This window comes from Callorhinus ursinus, unplaced genomic scaffold (genome assembly GCF_003265705.2).
Source record: "Callorhinus ursinus isolate GAN/ISIS: 27379988/994484 unplaced genomic scaffold, GSC_fseal_2.0 scaffold15, whole genome shotgun sequence".
Lineage (NCBI taxonomy): Eukaryota > Metazoa > Chordata > Mammalia > Carnivora > Otariidae > Callorhinus > Callorhinus ursinus.
In genome coordinates, this window is record NW_027397077.1 from 24,550,682 (window position 1) to 24,572,255 (window position 21,574).

General features: G+C 40.3%; 1 protein-coding gene across 4 annotated transcripts in view; it reads right to left on the bottom strand.

The window, feature by feature from the left end:
- The window catches only part of FRMD4B (FERM domain containing 4B), a 315,073-nt gene that overhangs the window by 77,515 nt on the left and 215,984 nt on the right, over window positions 1-21,574 (bottom strand). For 3 of the 4 annotated variants that reach the window (XM_073901535.1, XM_025885439.2, XM_073901534.1), the window contains one exon: window positions 18,741-18,825. In XM_073901535.1, coding sequence (XP_073757636.1) covers window positions 18,741-18,825 — 85 coding nt within the window. Of the gene's footprint in view, window positions 1-16,332; window positions 16,387-18,740; window positions 18,826-21,574 lie in introns of those variants that run through there. The other variant, XM_073901536.1, reaches the window with a different exon arrangement.

The window sequence follows — 21,574 nt, forward strand, 5'->3', positions numbered from 1 at the left end:
ATTGGCCTATACCCTTCAAAAGTACCAGTGGAAGAAAAACTGAAGAAAGACTGGCCACCTGTTTCCAGTTATAGAAACTACAGAGGCATGATGACTAACTGCAATGTGTGATCTGGGATTGGACTCTGGATCAGAACAGGAAAAAACCCCAAAGCTATACAGAACATTAATGAGACAATTAAAAAAACTTGAATAGGAACTGGATTTTAGATACACACAGCTTGTGAAATAGGGTATTCATTGCACAAAACTCCAAACTCTACACAGGCAGAGATCTGTTTTCTAAGTTGTACACCAACATCTACATAGTGCCTACCACATTGTGGACAATCAAAAAATATTTTTAATGAATTAATCTATACTTAAGAAAAAAACACTAAACATTTCGAGGACAATGTCCTATCAGATAACGCTGCAAAAAATATCAGGACTATAAGTCTTTCTGCTTCCAACTCTCATTTTTATTCTCCCCACCCACCCACCCCCCGCCCATTTTGAGATCTTGAGGCTCTACTTTATTCTTCTTAAGCCCAGAAAGAATGAGATGGTCACATGGTAAGTACGAGAGAGACTGGCTCCACCATTCTGCAATATCTGAGTCCTTTTTATAAACTCTTGCACCAACAGTTTCAAAGCAAGGGAGCGAATGTTTATGAGACTGCCCTGAAAATTAGGTGTGGTGATCTACGGCCAAATTGTTAGGCGATGCAAGAAAGGCAGGAAGCCTAAATAGGTCAGGCTCTGCTAATAAGCATGGAGGTTCCAAGGCACCCACATCTGATAAATACGAGGGGAGACAACTGCGGAACAAATGAATAACCGTCATTAAGTAAATACTTAGAACCAAGCTCTTGACTTCTGTACTTACCTGTATGTATTATAAGATGACATACACAGCAGACTTTAATTACAGCATTCTAATTGCTTGAATGCACCCTGGCACCAATTTATGATTACAGTTTGAATTTGTAGTAGTGGGGTGTTCAGCTGAAAAACTAGTCATATTTTTTTTAAAAACAGTGCAAAGTGCTTGCAAGGTAATAAAAGATGAGTAGAGAGAGAAAAGGATGAATCAGGAGAAAGTTATGGTCATGATATTAAAATTAAGCCTTTGAATAAAGAAGCTCTGCTAAAGTCAGTATCCTTTCTAGACTTTTTTTTTTTTTTTTTGCATGAGTAAATACGCAATGATACTTTTATTTTCAGGACTATTGTGCATCCATTTGATTGGGTTAGTTATTATTTTTTATTTTTTATTATTATTTATTTTTTCCAATAGATCATACCACGCTTAAAATATTTTCACCAACATTCTCCTTTTGTGCCGTAATTGTGTTTTTTCTTTAATGCTCAAGTACTTCTCATAAATGAAAACATCTTGTAACAGAATTTTGGAATAATACTGTCAATAACAACAACAAAAACAAGAAACACTGAAGTGCTAATTATCTATTCCAAGAGGTTGACGTATATTAATTCACTGAATCCTCAGGACAGCCCTGTGAGGAGGAGATTGAAGCTTAGGAAGACAACGAGATGGTTGCTCAAGGCCACCCAGACTGTGAGTGGTGGAGCCAGGATTCACAGTGAGGCAGTTGGGACCCCCTGTCCTCAGTGCCCACCCCGCCCCCCGCCATGTCAGGCATTGGGCCATACTTTGGACAGTCTCTCCAAGGAGCGAGCAAATAATCTTGGTCGGTGGCCGGCACCTGTGACCTACTGCCTTTAGCTGAGAAGTCTCTCACACTCTTAGAGTGTATATTACATGTGTAACTATTTGTGGCCCATTCAACAGGTTTAACTGAAATGGATATCTTAGTCTGTTTCCTAATGAATCCACATTGCAAAACATCACTATTAGGCCTACTTATGAAATGGGAATCTTCCATTCAATTTCCTCTGTTTGGAAAAACATAAAGATAGCCCTTCAAATCTCCTCCTAAGGCCTCCTGAGCATGTGTAACACTGCAGAAAGGCAAAATATATCTGGCTCTAGTTTGAGTTAAACAAAGAGATGACAGATAGCTGAGGGGTAAAAAGATGGATATATATAGAGAGAGATCTGGTATGGATACATTTGTTTTGGGAAGTTTCTTTGCCATATTCCTTTTGAAATCCAAGATGTGTGTCTTCAAGGATGTCAAGCTAAGCATTTTCAAAAGCAGGAAACATAAAAGAAATGTGATTTCTAGAATAAATTGAGAAAACATCTTACAGAGTCATTTCATTCATTCCTACATTTAAGATATTGTATTTTCAGATGAATGGACCATCTCCCTCCTCCTGCCTCTGTCCAAGCATTGGTCATACTATTTTTATGACTTTTTTGAGTCAAATTTAGTGTAGTGCTCTTCTTACAGCTCATTTCTGAGATGATGTTTTACCAAACGTATGAATGCTGAGTTTAAATGTTTTAAGATAATTCATGCCAAATGGCACCATTAGGAAATGCAGGCTTTTCAACTGCATTTTTAGTAGCTCTTCTCAATGCATTCAACAAATATTTGAGTGCCTATTTGTGCTGGCCAAAAATCAGTGAACAAAAAATTCATTCTTTGCAAATTTACCCAGGCTAGTGTCATCTGGAAGGCATTTTCCTTGTTATTTATTCTGTGATGAGGTTCTTTTACCTCTACAGACCTCAGCTCTTTCCACTGGGGACCAAACACCTTCCCCTCTACCATCTCAGGGAGGTGATAAAGGCAAATGACATGGCATATACGGCCAGTCCCCGAGGATTCAAACTGGCATGTGTTATGAAAACTTGATTCTCACAAATGTACAAGGCGGCATATATCCGAATGCTCATGGTTTAAGATGCACATAATTTCAATGTCAGGAAAACAGAGGGAAAAACCACATGAAACAGAAAAAGGTGAAATATTTATTATAAAACTCGCAAAAGCCCTTTAAAATATGATATTAGATTTCTTTGTTCCTCGTGGACTGGCTAGCCTTCAAACCAACTCTGATGTTTAGTTTAGTGACTTCACTTGGTAAATACTGGTGGCTGGTTATTATGAGGAGGCACGATCGTCTCTGTGTAGACAGAACTACAGCCTGCAAAATTCAATTTCTGTTACTGATCCTTTAAATTATTTCAGCATCCTGAAAAGAGCTTGAGGATTAAAACACACACACACACACACACACACACACACATATATTCACTCTTCAAATCCCAAATGTTAAAACTGCCAGGTTAGCAGATACACTGAATATATTTCAGTTCTCAGTGACTACTCAAATTGTTGTTTGGTGAATTACATGCAGTGATTCTGGGACAAGAAGCAGGAATGTGATGCTCAAGTATTGGACTGTTTACAGAGGAGTATGCCTTATGTTCTGTCAGGTTAAATGGAACTGAGACCATTTCTCTCTCTTAAGACATTATAAATAGGGGGGCACCTGGGTGGTCCAGTAGGTTAAGCATCTGCCTTTGGCTCAGGTCATGATCCTGGGGTCCTGGGATCAAGTCCCATGTCGGGCTTCTTGCCCAGGTCGGGGGTCTGCTTCTCCTTCAGTCCCTGCCTTTGCTAGTGTTCTCTCTCTCTCTCTCTCTCAAATAAATAAATAAAATCTTAAAAAAAAGAGACATTATAAATAGGGATAGCAGCAGGTCTTTCCATGAATGTGTACTTAAAAAATATCTCTTTGCCATGACCGGGCAGCTAGAATAGTTAGTACTATTCACGAGCTCATGTATTAACTTTGGGGAGGATTCATTTCTGTAATGTTTCTCCCATCCCTGCTTTTTTGTTGCTTCTATGGTAACTTGGCTCTAGTAAGAAGGAAAAAGAAAAGTCAGTGATATCCAGGGTAGTATGGTTGAATGTGTGGGTGGGAGAAAATGCCAGAAGACTCAGCTAACGAGAGGTTTTAGGATTAACTGGATTCCCTCTGCATGTACTCTCAATGCTCCTCTGTCCCAGAGGCTATCAAAAGTCGATGACTTATTTCCTTGGAATTCCAAGAGAAGATGTTTGAATTGAAGAGCAGAGAAGTGTGTCCACCTATCCTTGTAGCTGATTTTACAGTGATTCTCCTGAATGTCTCCACAGGTACTTACAGTGAATATAGCAACAAAGGTTACAGTACATATGCTGAGACGCCCGTGCTTTTACAAATCCGATCGTGGGATGTCTAAATTGTATTCCAATAAGTTCAGTATACTGAATTTCAAGGTTACAAGTGCGGCACCAACACTGGAAAATTGAATTTAGGAGCAGTAACTCCATCTTAAGTAGCGAAAACAAAATAAGATTGAAAGCTGAAAAAGTCTAATTTTATGGTTGTTACTCAGAACTGATTTTCAATTTAACTTGATCTTTTCACAAGCCCATTTTGAAAGACTGATCAATGCAGTTGCTAGTGTAAACTCCATTTACTTTCCTCACTTGACCACTATTTACTGAGGGCCTCCAGCATAGGCCAAGCTCTGTGCCAGTGATTTTGGGCCATAGCATGAACAAGGGCTGACCTGGTCCCAAGCACTTAGTCTGGTCTCTGGTCGTGGGCGGCAGATATACGAACAAACAATTCGACACAATGGGAGGAGAGTCAGGAGAAGCATGTAAAGACTATTTTGGAGGACGCTGGTGATGGTGCATATGGGGAGCATTGCTCCAGGGGCAGGGGCTGGAGCTGATTTCTGGAGGATAAGCGGCATATTTGTCAGAGGGAAAGGAAGGGAGGGAGAAAGGCAGCCAGCAGGGAAACAAGAACATAAAAGAGAAAAAGACATTCAGCAGGCTAAGTATATTACAAAAGGCAAAGACTGGGATGGTCAGGGAACGAGGAGTTATTTCAGTTTGACCACAGGGTGAGTATGGGAAGAGGATCCCGTACTGATCCAGGGCTTGTGTGTCCTCCTAAGGGCCTGATACAGAATGGCAGTAGTAAGAAGAGCAGAACTGCGAACAGCAAAACAGCCTGCCAGACGCTGTTCTATACGCTTTGCATATATTAACCTATCCATTGAGGCAGGTACTATTCTCGCCCCTGCTTTAACAGTTAAACGGAGGCTTAAAAATTTAAGTACCATGCCCAGGTGAAAGCCAAGGCCACGTTTTTGAGCCAAGGGTGCCTGGTTGCAGAGTCACTGCATTCCACAGCCCCTGTAGGCAGCGGGCGGGGGTGGGAGGCAGTGAAGACTGGGGAGGTGCAGTCTTGTCGATTTCACTTCCTAAAATGCCTCAACGGGGCTATCCAATTGTTCATTCTTTAATCATTCACTCATTCACTTATTTGTCCACTTAACAACCTTTTACTTAAGAAGGTCCTAGAGGTTCTGACACAGAGAAAATCTGGCCCCTATCCTCCATGTGTGAGTTTATATTTAATGAAATAAAAATGTGTAATGGCAAAGTATCCCTGTACTCCTTCCCCATGCTGCACGCTTACTCTCCAAACATAAGAACATAAAGAAGAGAGGGAGAAAAGTGGGCCAGATAAGATTAAAGCAGCTTCAACATACATAAAAAGTTGAAAATCTAACAAAATGTAAAATGTAGGCAGCAAGTGATCTCAACCAAGAAAAGATCTATGCTCAAAGGAAAGAAATATGGCAGAATAAAACAATTAATGCCCCAGTATTAGGCATATGAATCAATCCCTTTTTTTCCCCCTGCATTTTCTAAATTTTCTACAACGGCCAAGTATTACTTTTACAATTGGGAAAAAAACCACCACTCTACCCATTGTCTTTAAGAGTAGACCTTTTGCTTTTCTAGATAAAGCAATTAGGAATCTTCAACTTCCATCAGCTTTGCCCAGTGAGAAAGGTGACTGGGCGTTTTTCTAATGGAGGGAAAGTGATAAGCAAAATGTTTTTATTCTCTTCACACAGCTTTAAAGAGGTAAAGTTCAGTGACTACGCTGATTGCTTTTGTCTTTATTTTTTTTATTTAAAATTTTAATTCAAGCTTCTTGTTAAAAAAAATTATAAAAGCATGTCTTAGGGAATAAAAGTTCCATAACTTCACTCCCAGAGATAATAGAAATTTAGGCTATGCCATACTTTTTTCTATTTTTCCCTATGTATAAACTCCATTTTACATGCATAAAAGTAAATAATAAAGTTAACAACGATCACAGTATATATTTGCTGTTCTGTAACTTGATTCTTTTTAAACGTGGCAAGGTAGTTTGGACACATTTCCATGTCAGTCGAGCAGAGCCGGGCTGCCCTACTCTTTGATGGCCACACAGGAGCCTATCACCTGAATGAGTTGTCCTTGATTTAACGAACCCCTGTTGAAGTGTATTTTGGCAGTTTCCAGTTTCCTTCTATTAGAAAGAATTATTTAAGATCTTTTTATATTTATCTTTTCATATTTCAGTAACATCTTCCACGGGATTATTCCTAATGCTGGTGGACAACTGGGTGAAAAGACATGTTCTTACTTTTAATGGACATGGCCAGACTGCCCTCGAAAGAGCTTTGAAAAAGAGCTTTGGTGCCTCCAGGTGCACACACTTAAAAGCAAATGGCATTCGGATTCTAAGACCATTATGCAATACGGGCTATCACTCTAAGTGGGGTAAGAGCGTGTTTTAGGGAGGCCGGGCTGAGGCTCTCGCCAAGTCTACTAATGAAAGGGCACATCTAATGAGGTCTCGGTCAAGAAATGGGGCTGGAGGGAGGGTAAGGATAAACATGATTGGATAGTCTTGCAATAACTAATTTTTAATAGGATTACTCATGTTTGGCTCTTTTGTGTTTCTACATTATTTGAGGTACAAAGAGATGAGAGCTTTTGAGAAAAGAAAAGGGAACATAGTGAAATCTGTTAGGGCGTTCCTGAGCCAATGTCTGCTCCTTTTGGTACGGTATATCCTCCTGCTCCGCCTGGGGCAGAGGAAGTCCTAACTGGCTTAGTACCCAGGTCAGCATCTCTTGACTGAATCCAAAGACATTTTGTTTAAAGAATCAGAACAGACCTAGGTTTTATCCTGTGGTCAGATCTAACATAGGCTTACAGTTGTCACTTTCTGCTTTATTATTTAACGGTATAGTATATATTCACAATGGCATTTTCACAAGTGTGGTCAGCAGTCCATTAATAAATATTGCTTGAAAGAAAAATTTCATATGCAAGTAAGTTTGGACAATATCGGGTTAAACAAAATCATATGTTTGCATATTGAAGAACTTCTTGAAGTCTTGAACATGTTGAAAGCATGTGGTGAATTTCCAAGAAAGTGGTCTAATATTCAAAGTTTCTTAAACTCTTTTTGGTAAGAAAATAGCTTAAGATCATGAGATAGATTCTTGAGCTGCAGATTTATTTTTTTTTAAAAACTCATTTATTTATTTGAGGAAGAGAGAGTATGTGTGTAAGGGAGGGGGAGGGAGGGGGCGAGAGGGGCAGAGAGAGTCTTAAGCAGACTCTATACTGATCACAGAGCCCTACGCAGAGCTCAATCTCAAGACCCTGAGATCACAACCTGAGCCAAAACCAAGAGTCTGACGTTTAACCAACTGCGCCACACCTGGGCACCCGGAGCTGTAGATGTAAAGTACAGTATTCTGTGTGTGGGGGTGATTGCAGACTCCTAATTCTGTTTGTGAGATTTCTTGTATTGCAGAGTTAGGAAAATGTCTCACCCTGCTTTTTATATTATTATGAAGGAGTGACAAGATGCATCAGTGAATTCTGGGTATGCACAGTCTTTCCACGGTCCCTGGCATCTTTCAGAAATATTATGTCCTAGAAAGTATCATCATATGTATTGCCTTTAAAGTAAACACGACACACATCTACACACAAATGTACAAATGAAAGAATCCTTAAGACTTAGGACAGGCCATGGGAAGGTACTAGCGTTAGAATACTGATAACGCAGCACTCATCAGAAATGCTGGCCCTAAATAGGAATGCAGTAAATTTTTACTGACTAAATGAATGAATGAATGAACGAATGAACAAATGAATGAATGAAAGGCAAATACTATGGTTTCTGGAGCTAGGCTGCCTAGTGATTACTCCACTACTAATGAGCGATTTAACCACGGCCAAATTATTTAACTTACTTATGTTTCCATTTCCTCATTTGTTAAAGCAATAATAAACAACACTCTCAGTTATTGAGAGGATTAAATGAGCTAATAAAAGAAAGAAATCAAGGCCTGCTGCTTGGGAAGCTCTCAGGAAGGTCGAGCTGCCATCCTCGTTCATGTGCATGATTTCCCCCACAGAGCACCTCCTGAACCCCACTTGCTTTGCCTTTTCCTTATAAAAATTTTATACACAGCAAAAGAGACAAGGTGGCCCACGCTATTTTAATTTTCTAAGCACGTCTTCAAATCACTGATTTTAAAAAAGGGGTGGTGGTCATAAATGTGCATTGGTGACTAAAGTCAGACGTGGTCATGGAGGCCTCCAGAAATGGTAACTGGGGCCACACCTGCAGTCCTGTTTTGGGCATTCAGCCTTCTCTCCTAGCAGGCAACAGGCTGCCCAAGGTGGACCGCTGCCCACACGCTGAGCGCTGCCAGGGTTCCCCAGTATCAGTTTCGGAATTTCCACGTCATTGCCACCTGGCACAGGTGGTTGTTTTGCAAAGGCAAGGTGTGCCCCTCTGCATTCTCACCAAGGAAGCCAAACAGGTTCAAGAGCCCTCACCTGACCGACAACTCAGACACCAGCATTCTCCCGGGGAACACTTGACCCACATGGGGCCGTTTGTAGCTTTCTGGTAGGTTCTGTTCCTCCATGAGTGCTCATGCCCTTCGGAAAGGAGATGAGTGCTTTGTCCCCCAGCCCAACTTGTGGAAGCCATTTGGCCCCCAGTGTCCGGAGGCATCTATACCACCATGGCCTAAGACCATGAGTATGTACAACACAGTTTGGAATAAGGGAAAGAAGGAGCTTAAACTTCAGATGACTCAGATCCACCTCCCCCATGGGGAGGGGATAGACAACCCTCATCCATCCAGAAGCAGTATATGTAGTGGTTAAAGTCCTAGATTCTGGCATCATACGTAGCCTGGGATGAATCCTGGCTCCTCCACTTATTAGCTCTGCGAACTTCTGTATGTTACTTAACCTCTCCTACCTCAGTATTCCCACCTGTAAAATGGGGGAAAATAATAGAACTTAGGTAAGGTTTGGAGAACTAAATGAATGAATATATGCAGTAAGCGCCTAGCAAATTATATGTATTCAATACTCATTAGGGGCTGTGACCTGCCCACCCTGTAACAATAGTCCCCGAGGTCTAAGTTATGGAGGACACTTTTATTTCCCTGGAGCAATGATCAAAGAAAAGCAGAGACAAATCAGAGGTGCTTTTATGGGCCCCAGCGTCTTGCTGGTATAATTTTCTAAGGATACTTTTCCCACCTCGCTCTGTGATGTTAAGCAAACAACTTAACCCGCCTGGGCCGCTGTTCTTTTATTTCTAAAAGGGGATCACACATTTTCTTCTTCATGGGCTAGAGTGAGAATCAAATGCAGTGAAATGTGTACCACTTAGCATAGTAGCAGCACACACACAAAAATGTACAGAAAAGGCTCTGCAAACATTTCTTTCCTTCCAATTAGTCTCAGAGCTGGAAAGCAATTTCATACCTTCCTCTGCTCTCCTGTTCTTAAGGGGGAAATGGCTTTCCTGTTTTAACTGCCAGGAAAGAAGAGGAGAAATGAAAAGGCATCTTTCTAGAGTTGTCTCTGGACCTTGATTCGTATGTCTCAAAGCCAGGTTCAACCCATATTTAAACATTCTGCTTGTTTAACACCCAGAAAACCCAGTGATTCTTCAACTAAAGGGCTCAGGAAAATGACCAAAGAATCTTGTTGAAAAGGCTGCTTTCCATCTCTCTCCACAATTCCGACTCTTTGGTCTGGAGAGGGGCAAGAAGGCAAGAGTTTGCTCATTAAAAATGAGCGTTTGTTGTAAATCTGATAAAAGTAGTCAAAGGTCACACAATGCGAAATGCTGCCCCAATCTCACCAGATAATTTCGAAATGGGAAAAAATGGCTCAGCAAGGCAAGGAGAAAAATCAAGAAATCCTCAGAGCATTTCCAGTTATAAGCAGCCTCAAATGGTGCTGGCAAGAAGCAGGCACAAAAAGGAAAGTACTGCTAAATAAATACTCTCTTATGTACTCAGTTCTAGCCATGGTTGACTTTGGCCTATATACCAATGGCTTTGTAACTGAAGTCGACCAGAACTAGTCTTCTGTAAGATTACTATTGACATTTAATTGATATCTACAATAACTAGAGAAAAATCCAACAGGTTTTTGACTTCTTAAAAAGAAGGTATTAGACTATACATTGAATTTTCTCCCTGATAGGATCATTCTTACTCATTTTTTTTTATTGAAAATTGTAATTAGAGTTACCATAGCATTGCTAAATGATATTCAGTAATACCTGGAAAATGAATTTTTAAGCATTTTAGATGTTTAGTTTCTCACTAAGTTTATACACATTTCATAGTTAATGCTAGTCATGTGATACAACAGACAAGCTGTTTTGTTTATTTCTGGGCTTCTTGGGAAACAAGCGTTCATCATCAACAGCATCCATTCATTTATTGCATTAGTCTACAACAATTCACTGAATGCCCAATTCGTACCACACTGTGTACATGGGGATTTGCTTTGGAGTAAACAAAAGTGAAAAAATCTCTTTCCCTTTTTCAGACTCTTCCGGGATACCCAAACTCAAAAATGAGGTCCAATATTTCTTTTAACACAAAGCTACCAATGGCTTCTTTGCTATACAGTATGGGCAATGATATTTACAAAACCACTGGGAACCACCCAGTGTTTCAAACGACATACTCACAGGGGTGAATTTTTTAAATATGAATCCACATTTACGTAGCTATGCAGAGCTTTAGCCACTATAAGAAACTTTATCACAAGCCATATTTCTTACTAACCAAGCATGCAAAGAGATATTGTGGCTTTGTCAGTATTTGCAAATAAGAGCTCTCTTTCATTGCCTGTATGTTTCTGCCTTCAGTGGAAGGAAGGAGTTGGCAGATGGGGACAGCTATCCGGTAGAAAGAAAGAAGTGTGGGTAGTGGATGATTAGAGGTGCTGAACACATCACTGATGGGAAGCATGTTCTTGGCACAGTGTGGAAGGAAGCCCCATTCACTCTCATATCCAGCATTGAGCCCTAAATTAACAGCAGCTATCACATCAGTGGCTGATTTTCACCAATCAATAATCCACCTACATGTATTCTATAGCCGAGACTATGTTCTCATAAAACTTATTTATTCCTGTGTCCATGATTCAGATGATATTCCCTATGTGTGGTGTTCTTAAATTATCATATATCTTAGAAATTACTTGAAAGATGCTTTACCACACAGCTACCTGATCCCATTATCTTATCATTTACAGGATCCTGTAATATCTCTTGGGACTGTTTGTTACTAGCCATCTGCATATTACTTAGATAGAAAATATTCAACTCTAAATTCTTACAACTGAATTTAAAAATTTATTGCAATAACATTCATAGATCACAGTGCCTAACAATACTATATTTTGTAAAAGTTCTAAATTCTTTGACAAGTCATAAAACACTCCTATTTAGAAAGGATGTCTCAAGAACTGACATTCATAAGAAGGAGTGGAAGTTAAAAAGAACTCTGCTTTTCAGGACTTCCTCAAGACCAACAGAATTTAGCATACAAAGCTACGAGAGAAATATCATGAGTTAAAATTTGCATTGTATCTTTATTTACATAGCAACAGAGCAAAGAAGCAATCAAGGAAACTGTTTCAATGGACCATGGCCAGCTAGATAGTGAAAAATATAACAAGGGGTAATTGTACTTCTCCCCATAGGAGATGATGACCAACAGTGGTTTATGAAATGTTTTCTCCTGACTCAGTGAAGGCTGCATTTGCTATATAGGTATCTACTTATCAGTCAACACTTGGAGTTCTTAAGGAAGCTCAAGTCTCAACAAAGAGAGGCTATAATAAAGTCTTTGGTGCTGAAGACCTTTTACTTTCTCCAAAGAATTAACCAAAAACTCTGATTTGAATACTTCTGCTTCTAGCCAAGATGGATTAACAGGGACTGGATTTACCTTCTCACCAAATATAAACAAACAAAACTGTAACCAAAAAACTTAAAAAAACAGCCAATAAGTATGAAACAAAATTTTCAAAACACTGAATAAAAGGCAACAAAGGACAGTGAACCCTGAATGAGGGAACCCCATGACTGCCCCCACTTCCTGCCATGAGAATGTTTCTAGGCTGTGAAGGTGTTACACAGAGGGAGCATGGTGGACTCTCTGAGTTGAGGAGACAGAGTTGAGAGACTGGGGAGACCAAAATGGATAGAATTTGTAGAACAGAGTGCCAGAGAAAGGAGAGCTTCACAGAGAGAATCCCGAAGATATGCAGAGTACTGATTATTGCATGCATGGAAAGAGACTGCCCAAGGCTGGGGAAAGTACCATCCAAGAAGATGAAAGGGAAGAGTACCTGGTCCTCACACAGAGCTGGTTCCCACAGAAAAAACTCATAATTCATGGGTCATTGAGTAGACTACTTAGGAAGGTCTTGCCTCAGTAATGGGGAATAATTAGTTCTACAGTGAGCACTGCTCTAGGTCAGCCTAACAAATCATAAAACTAAGACTTGAAAAAAGTCAAAATGCATCTAAGTAATTAACTTTTATTCCAACACAACTGTCAAGAATATTTACAGGAATGCAAAAATATGCAGCACCCAAAAAGTTAAACATGTCCAGCATCCATTCAAATATTATCAGGCATACAAAGTAGGCAGGAAAACATGACCCATAATCAGTCAAAACCTACCAGAACTGACACAGATATAAGAATAAGCAGAGAAAGGCTTTGAAACAATTATTATAACTGTATCTCATATATTCAAAAAAATTAAGTAGCCATACAGAAGATATAAAAATTATCCAAACCAAACTTCTTTTTTTAAATTATTTATTTATTTTTAAAGATTTTATTTATTTATTTGACAGAGAGAGAGAGAGCACAGCAGAGGGAAAGGGAGAAGCAGGCTCCCTGCTGAGCAGGGAGCCCAACGTCGGGCTGGATCCCAGGACCCCGGGATCATGACTTGAGCCAAAGGCAGATGCTTAACTGACTGAGCCACCCAGGTGCCCCACTAAATCAGACTTCTAAAGATAAAAACTCAATCTACTGGATGAGACCAATGGCAGATTAGATTGCAAAAGAAAAGACATAAATTGAAGACAGAGCAATAGAAACTATCCAAAATGAAGCATACACATAAAAATAACTAAATGAAAAGAAGAGAGTATGACTGGGCTCTGGGATAACTTCAGATTGCCCAGTATATGTGCAATTGGACTTTGCAAAGGAAGCATGGTGGGAATAGGAAAAAATATTTGAAGATAAAATGGCTGAGGTATTTCAAAAACTGATGAAAATTATAAACTCACAAGCCCAAGATGCTCAATAAATACCAAAAAAGAAGAAACATGAAGAAAACTATACCATAGCACCTCATAATTAAAAGCATTGATAAAAAGAAAATCTTAAAAGCAGGCAGAAATACCAAGTGCTTACACAAAAACAACAATGTTGTATGCATCTATAACATATCAAAAAGTAAAATATATGGCACTGACAGCATAAAGGCTGATGGGGGGGGAGAGAGAAATATACTATTGTAAGGTTCTTGCACTACATTTGAAATGGTATTATGTCACTTGAAGGGAGACGTAATAAGTTAAAGATGTATACCACAGGGGCAACTGGGTGGCTTTTCTTCTTTTTTTTTTAGATTTTATTTATTCATTTTTGAGAGAGAGAGAGAAAGCGAGAGTGCACACACAAGCAGGGGAGCAGTAGAGGGAGAAGCAGGCTCCCCACTGAGCAAGGAGCCCAATGTGGGCCTTGATCCCAGGACCCTGGGATCATGACCTGAGCCAAAGGCAGATGCTTAACTGACTGAGCCACCCAGGCGCCCCTAAGCTTCAGACTCTTGATTTCAGCTCAGGTCATGATCTCAGGGTCATGGAGTTGAGCCCCGCGTCAGGCTCTGCCCTCAGTGGGGAGTCAGCTTGAGGTTCTCTCTTTCCCTCTGCTTCTGCCCCCCCCGTGCACGCCCCAAAATAATAAATAAATAAATCTTAAAAAAAAGATGTATACTATAAACCCTAAAGCAACCATGGAAATAACAAGACAAAGAGTTATAGCTGATAATCCAACAAAAGAGGTAAAATGGAATCATACAACGCACAATAAATCCAAAAGAAGGGAGAGAAAGGAAAAAATAACAGATGGGACAAACAGAAAACAAATAGGAAGATGATAGATTTAAACTTAACCGTGCCAAAAATCACACTAATGTAGATAGTATATATATATAACCATTTAAAATACAGAGATTGCCAAATGCATTAAAAAATCAAGATGCAATTATATGTTGTCCACAAAAAATGCACTTCAAATATACAGATACAAATAGTTTAAAAGGATGAGAAAAGATTTACCATGATAACACTAATAGAAGAAAGTTGAAGTGATTATATTAATATCAAACAAAGCAGACGTCAGGAAAAAGAATATTACCAAGATAAAGAGGATCATTTTATAATGATAATCAAGAGGACAGCAATTCTAAGTCTTTATGCCCTAATAACAGAGCTTTGAAATGCATGAAACAAAACCGATATTTTAATTAGGTCAACTTGCAAAAAGAAATAGAAATGTCCATAGTAATAGCTAGAGATTTCAGTACCCTTCTGTCAATACCTGATACAAGAAATAAACAATCAGCAAGATACAGTTGACTTGAACAATACTACCAACCAAGTCTACCTAATTAAAACTATGGCATATTCTGGGTCATGAAACAAGTCTCAATAAATTAAAAAGGATTTAATTCATATAAAATGTGTTCTCTGACTATAGTGGGATTAAATTAGAAATAAATTGAAAAAATGGCTAAGATAGGGGCGCCTGGGTAGCTCAGTCAGTTAAGTGTCTGACTTTGGCTCAGGTCATGATCTCAGGGTCCTAGGACCGAGCCCCCCATCCAGTGAGGGTCCCTGCTCAGCAGGGAGTCTGCTTCTCTCTCTCCCATTCATGCTCTCTCTCTCTTTAAGAAATAAATAAAATCCTAAAAAAATGGCTATTTCCAAAATTGATGAAAACTATAAACCCACAAGTCCAAAATGCTCAATAAACACCAATCATAAGAACCATAAAGAAAGCTATACCAACACACCTCGTAATCAAAAGCAGTGATAAAATTCACAGAACATTCCACACAGGGACAGCGGAATACACATTCTTCCCAATTGTGCATGGATCATTTACCAAGATGGAACATATTCTGGGCCATAAAACAAGTCTCAATAAATTTAAAAGAATTTAATTCTTACAAAGTGTGTTCTCTGACCACAGTGGGATTATATTAGAAATAAATAACAGAGAGAGTCCTAAAACATCCCCCAAATATTTGGAAACCAAACTGCACTCTTCTAAATAACCAGAGGCCATTGAAGATATAAGAAAGAGGAATTTGGAAATCTTTTGAAGTAAATAAAAATGAGAACACAACATATGAGAATTTGTGGGATACTACAAAATCAGTACTTGGGGGAAATTTTATATACTAAATGCCTGTATTAGAAAAGAACATCTTTAAACAGTGATCTCGGTTTCTATCTTAAGGAACTAGAATAAGAAGAACAAATGAAGTCCAAAGAAAAAGGAAGAAAGTAAATAATAAAGGTAAAAGGTAAAGATAATAAAGATCATAGCAGAAGTCAATGAAATAGAAACCAGAAAGACAACAGAGAAAATAACTGAAACCAAAAGCTAGTTCTTTGAGAAACTCAAGAGAGATCAACTTTTAGCCAGACTAATTAGAAAAAAAAAGAGAAAGGCACCAATTATTAATATCAGGATCAAAAGAGGTAACAGCACTCTAGACCACATGTTAAGAGGGCGATAAGGAAATATTTTGAACAACTATGTCTACAAATTTGACAACTAATAAAAAAGCAGGCAGGGTAGAAAGGAAGATTTAAAACTATTAGCAGATGCCACAAACATCTATAAAGAAAATCCGGTAGAATCTACAAAGAAGCTACCAAAAATGATAAGTGAGTTTAGGAAGGTTGCAGAATTCAAGAGCAATATACAAAAATCAATTGTATTTCTATATACTATTAATGAACTCTCAGAAATTGAAATAGAAAGATACCATTCACAATTGTATCAAATAATAGGGAAGATTTAAGGACAAATCTGACAAAAGACCTGTGTGCTGAAAACTATAAATACTGCTGAGAGAAATTAAAGATGACTGAAATAAATGGAGATTATACCTTGTGTCCTGGGTCTGATGACTCCATACTGCTAGGTTGTCAATTCTTTCTACATTGGTCTATAGATTCAGTGCAATCCTAAGGAAAATCTCATCAGGTGTTTTTCTGTTTTGTTTTATTTTGTTTTTTTTTTTAAATTAACAAGTTGATTCTAAAATTTATACGGAAATGCAAGAAAACAGAATAAAACAATGTTGAAAAAGAACAATGCTAGAGTTTGTTCTGATTTCAAGACATATATTCTAAAGCTATAGTAATCAAAACAGTATGTTATTGGCAAAAAGGTTGACAAAAAGATCAATGAAACAAAATACAGAGTCCAGAAATAAACTCATGCATATATGAACAACTGATTTTTGAAAACCATTTTGGAAAACAGTTTGGCAGTACCTTAAAAAATTAAACATATCTACCATATGATCCAGCCATTCTGCTCCCAGGTATTTACTCAAGAAAAAAGAAAGTATGTGTATATACAATGATTTGTACATGAATGTTCATTGCATTTGTATTTGTAATAGTCCCCAAACTGGTACAAACCAACTGTCCATCAACAGGTGAATGGATCATTTTGCAACATATACGTGTATCAAATCATCCTTTTGTACTCCTTAAATTTACAGAGTGTTATATCTCAATTATATCTCAGTAAAGCTCGAAAAAAATGGGGAAAAACCCACAGGGGAATTGAAAAGTAATTTAAGGTACATCCATACAATGGAATGCTTTAGCAATAAAAAGGAATGGGCTACTGATAAATGCAACAACACAGATGAATCTCAAAATAATTATGCTCATTGAAAGAAGACAAAAAGATGGGGCGCCTGGGTGGCTCAGTTGGTTAAGCATCTGCCTTTGGCTCAGGTCACAATCCTGGGGTCCTGGGATTGAGCTCCCCGCTCAGCAGGGAGTCTGCTTCTCCTTCTCCCTCTGCCCCTTTCCCCGCCCCCCAACTCATGCTCTCTCTCTCTAATAAATAAATAAAATCTTTAAAAAAGGAAAGAAAACAAAAACATCATCCACTATATGATTCTACCTATATACAACTCTAGAAAATGGAAACTGCTCCATTGTGAGAAAAAGCAGATGTGCAGTTGCTGGGTATATTCACTATCTTGATTTTGGTGATCATTTCATGGCTACGATATATGTTAAAACTTACAAAACTGTACACTTTATTTTTTTAAAGATTTTATTTATTTATTTGAGAGAGAGAGAATGAGAGATAGAGAGCATGAGAGGGAAGAGGGTCAGAGGGAGAAGCAGACTCCCCGCTGAGCAGGGAGCCCGATGCGGGACTCGATCACGGGACTCCAGGATCATGACCTGAGCTGAAGGCAGTTGCTTAACCAACTGAGCTACCCAGGCGCCCAAAACTGTACACTTTAAACATGTATAGTCAATTGTTTCTCAATACAGCTGTTTAAAAAAATCCAACAAAAACTCTGCCCGGTCTGAGTCAATTAATTCTGTGTATGTGTGCAGTGAGCCACCCTTAATATTTTGGGGGCCTAAGGGAAATGTACCAATGTAAGTTCCCTAACCCATATATAGTCTGCCCCCCTTATCTTTCTAGGCCAGACAATGCTGGGCACCCCTCAGATTTGGGGTGATGTATCTGGACAGAAGGGGCTCCCACTGGCCCTGGAAGTGGGCATGGGCTCTGAGATCCTGAATACTGAGACTATAACCTAGAATGGAGAAGTTTGTTCCAGATGAACATATCTAGGTTCGCAGACTCCCTGCCTTGGCCAAGGTGTGGTTTGAGGAGGCCAGAGTAGAGGACCTTGAACGCAATGATAGTCTGCAAGGAGATAAGATCAAAATTGAGAATGCTTTATAGCAATTTGACATCCGGGCATGGGATCATTTCTCCAGCAATTCATGTTTACCGTATGTTACAAAAGCAGTGTGTCCTCCAAAGATTGGATACAAATAAAAAACAATAAAGCAGAAAAACCTGTCCCTCACCACAGATAACTGAGACATTGCTTTAAAACATGTGGCTCTGAGCAGAGGCCCATAAATAAGATTGGTTTTGAATTGTGAGAGATGTAGGACATACTCTATGAAACAAGATTTCCAGTATGACTTTTTTTGAGGTTTCAATCACAATCTGACTAATCCATCTTTGTGTCTTTCTGGAATATTCTGTGTGGAGTACGAGCTGCCTTTAAGGCCATGGTAATTGTCTGTGAGCGTGAGTTCCCTGCAGATGGCTGTCTTTCTCACTCAGAATTTGAGAAGAGCTGCCTTTCATTTAAATTTATTTGTATTTTTTTATGGCAGTGGGAAAGATTATGGCCATTTTTCTTTGTTTGAACATGAAAAGCTAGGCAATACCATTGTCCCCCCTGCTCCAGTCCATCTGGAGTCATTCACTGAATATAACAAATGGGGCATCCTACCTTGTGCACACAGGACTTTGCGTTCAGGAAAAACAGCTCCACCGTGGTTTTATCCTTTAAAAATGATATGCTCTCAATGTAAAACCTGAAAAATAGTACAGAAGTTGGTTTCTTCAGATTTCTTTCCCTCTCTCAGCATGATGTCATGTCCTCATTTAGCTTCCCCCAAAACAGAACGGTTGTGCTTTTTTTCCTTTTAAAAGAAATCTGTAATACATATGTATGTCTACATATATGTACATATAATGCATATGAATGTAGACATGTATGCAGATAAAATCTCTGAACATAAAGTTTTTGTGTCTTGGACAGTGAATTCAAGAGGAATCCAAAATGGTATCCAACAGCAAACCCGGCTTTATCTGTGTTGATCATTCTTGAACACAAGCGTTCTGGGGGCTCCTAATAACTCAGACAGCTTCAAAACAAAGCCCAGGCAAAAGCAGAAGTAGAAAGTAGAAGGTGACTGAGTTAAGAACTATATGATGCAACAACACTCACGTCCGCTCCGGTTTTCAGACTTGAGGTGGGTGTGAGGGTGCGAGGGCCCCAGGCCCGGCCCACCTTGCCTGCATCCACCAGGCAAATTTCAATCACACCCTGCTCCTTCCCAGTCATCCTTCCAGGCCAGGGTTTTCTCTTGGCTGGAAGCCAGGCCCTCAGTAGCACTTAACCTTGGACTTTTTGTCATGCAAATCAGAGTATTCCAGGCCTCTCCCCACCCCCTTTCCTGGGCTTTAGTCCACACTCTAAGGAGAGCCCCGACAGCCCCTTGTAAGGAGGGGAGGGGAGTCCTTCACAATTGTGTCTTTTTTCAAAACCTCCTAATGATGAGGCTGGCCAGTAAATGCTAAGCTCTGGGTGGGTGAGCGGGCCAGCCAGAGGCACAGAAGTTTTTCTCAAGTTTGGAGCCCTGCTTGATGAATAATGCATGAAGAGACCTAATGCCCCAAGACAGCTCACAGCTCAGCTCCTGGAAGAGAAACTTGCTCTCTGATTGGTGAGAGTTAAGATCAACCAGGGCTAAAGTGGCTTGGGGGAGCCTGACCTTAGCTCTGCACCATCATGACAGGCGGTGGGCATCTGTTCTCCACTCCCTTCCCTCCAACAAGGACAGAATGTTGGATAAATAAATGAAACTGAAAAGGACCATGGATGATTTTATCACGGAGATGGCAAAAGCATTTGAAAAATTTCACCTCTAATGTTGAATCATCAAGGGGAGTTCCAGAAAGAGAATAAATCCTTTATATTTTTCCTTACAAGGGTTTATCTCATAAGTGAGATTAATGAGGACTGAAGACGGCTGGTTTGTGAGAAAGGAAAGTGAAGGACTCAGACAGGGAGGAGAATGTGGGCCTGGGGGGAAACAGGCTTTGGAATCAGAAAGATCAAGACAGGGACGCCCTCCTCCAGCCTTCATTAGCTGTGTGGCCTTGGGCAAGTTCATGGGCTTCTTTGTGTCTCTTCTAAAATGGGTGTCATGATTGCACTCAGCTCACGGTTTGGGGGGGGGAGGGCTCTTGAAAGGATTAAAGGAAGTAATATATAGGAAACAATAAATATTAACAATTGTTAATAAAAACCCATTCTCTGGCATGTCGTGCTTTGTGGCCTAGGGGAAGTGATTCCAACTTTGAGGCTAAGATCCCAGCCTTCCAGCGGCAGCGGCAGCGAGCCTCAGGGGCCCCCTGGCTTTATGTCGCTCAGCGCACTCCCTTGCTTCTCTGCCCTCAGCTCCTTAGGCTGACTTGCCCTTCTTCCTCCGACTGGTGGCTTCGGCTTAGTGCCCCCCTCCCTCTCACTCCCTCTGAGGGTCCCGGGTGCTCGGTTGGGCCACTGCTTATCCCACATAAGGAGCCTCTCTGGGGTGGAGCGCTGCTCTTGCCTGGCCAGTTAACTCAATGGCTGCACTCTGAAGGACCTTCCAGTTCAACTAGGTGGTGGTGGCAGTTGCCTGCTCTTTGCTGCTACAGGTACTTTATCCCTGTCAACTGAGGTAACAGGGGCAGGTTTCCTGAAAGGGGCAGCCGCAGTGTGCCAGCTACGACCTCCTGAGCTCCTGCTTATGGCAAACCAGACGCTAAGCGCCTTCCATGTGTTGTCTCATTTCACTCACAACAATCGTTTCACTTAATCTTCAGTACAACCAGACGCCACAGGTAGCGACTTATGAACCCATTTTACAGAGGAGGAAACGGAGAGATGGAGGTGTCCCTAAGTCATCTTCTCTAAGCCGTACAGGCAGGAAGTGGGGGAACCATGATTCGAACTAAGGCGGGTCAGACTTCAAAGTTCCCTTTCCAAACCCATGTGATAGAATGCTTTCCTACAATAACAATCACAATGAAACGTAACGTGCGCACAATGCCATGGGGCCCGAAGGAGGGATGCACTGAACTGGGCTTATGAATCAAGAGGGAGCAGGCTGCCAAGCTGAAATCCATAGCACTAAGTGACATAGGACACGAAATGTCCCCTTGGACAACTGGGCCGAGTCTTAAAGAATGCACGAGTTCACCAGGTAGCCAAGGGAGGGAAGACCCTTCTAGGGAGAGGACATATTAGCCAGACCAGTCCTCTTGCTGATCTTCAAGAATTTAAGAACCCACATGCAGGGGGCTGGGTGGCTCAGCTCCAAATCAGCTTGAGGCTTGCTCAGCTCTGAACAGATAGCTTTGTACCAGAAACTGGGTTCCCCTTGTTTCTGAAGCCCAAGCCCTTGACTATACCTTCGTTCTAGTAAACAGGTCCCTATCTTGTTTCCCACCACTTTCTGGCGACCTGCCCTGTTGCCTTCTACCTTTCTTCTTCGGCATCTGATTACCTGTTCT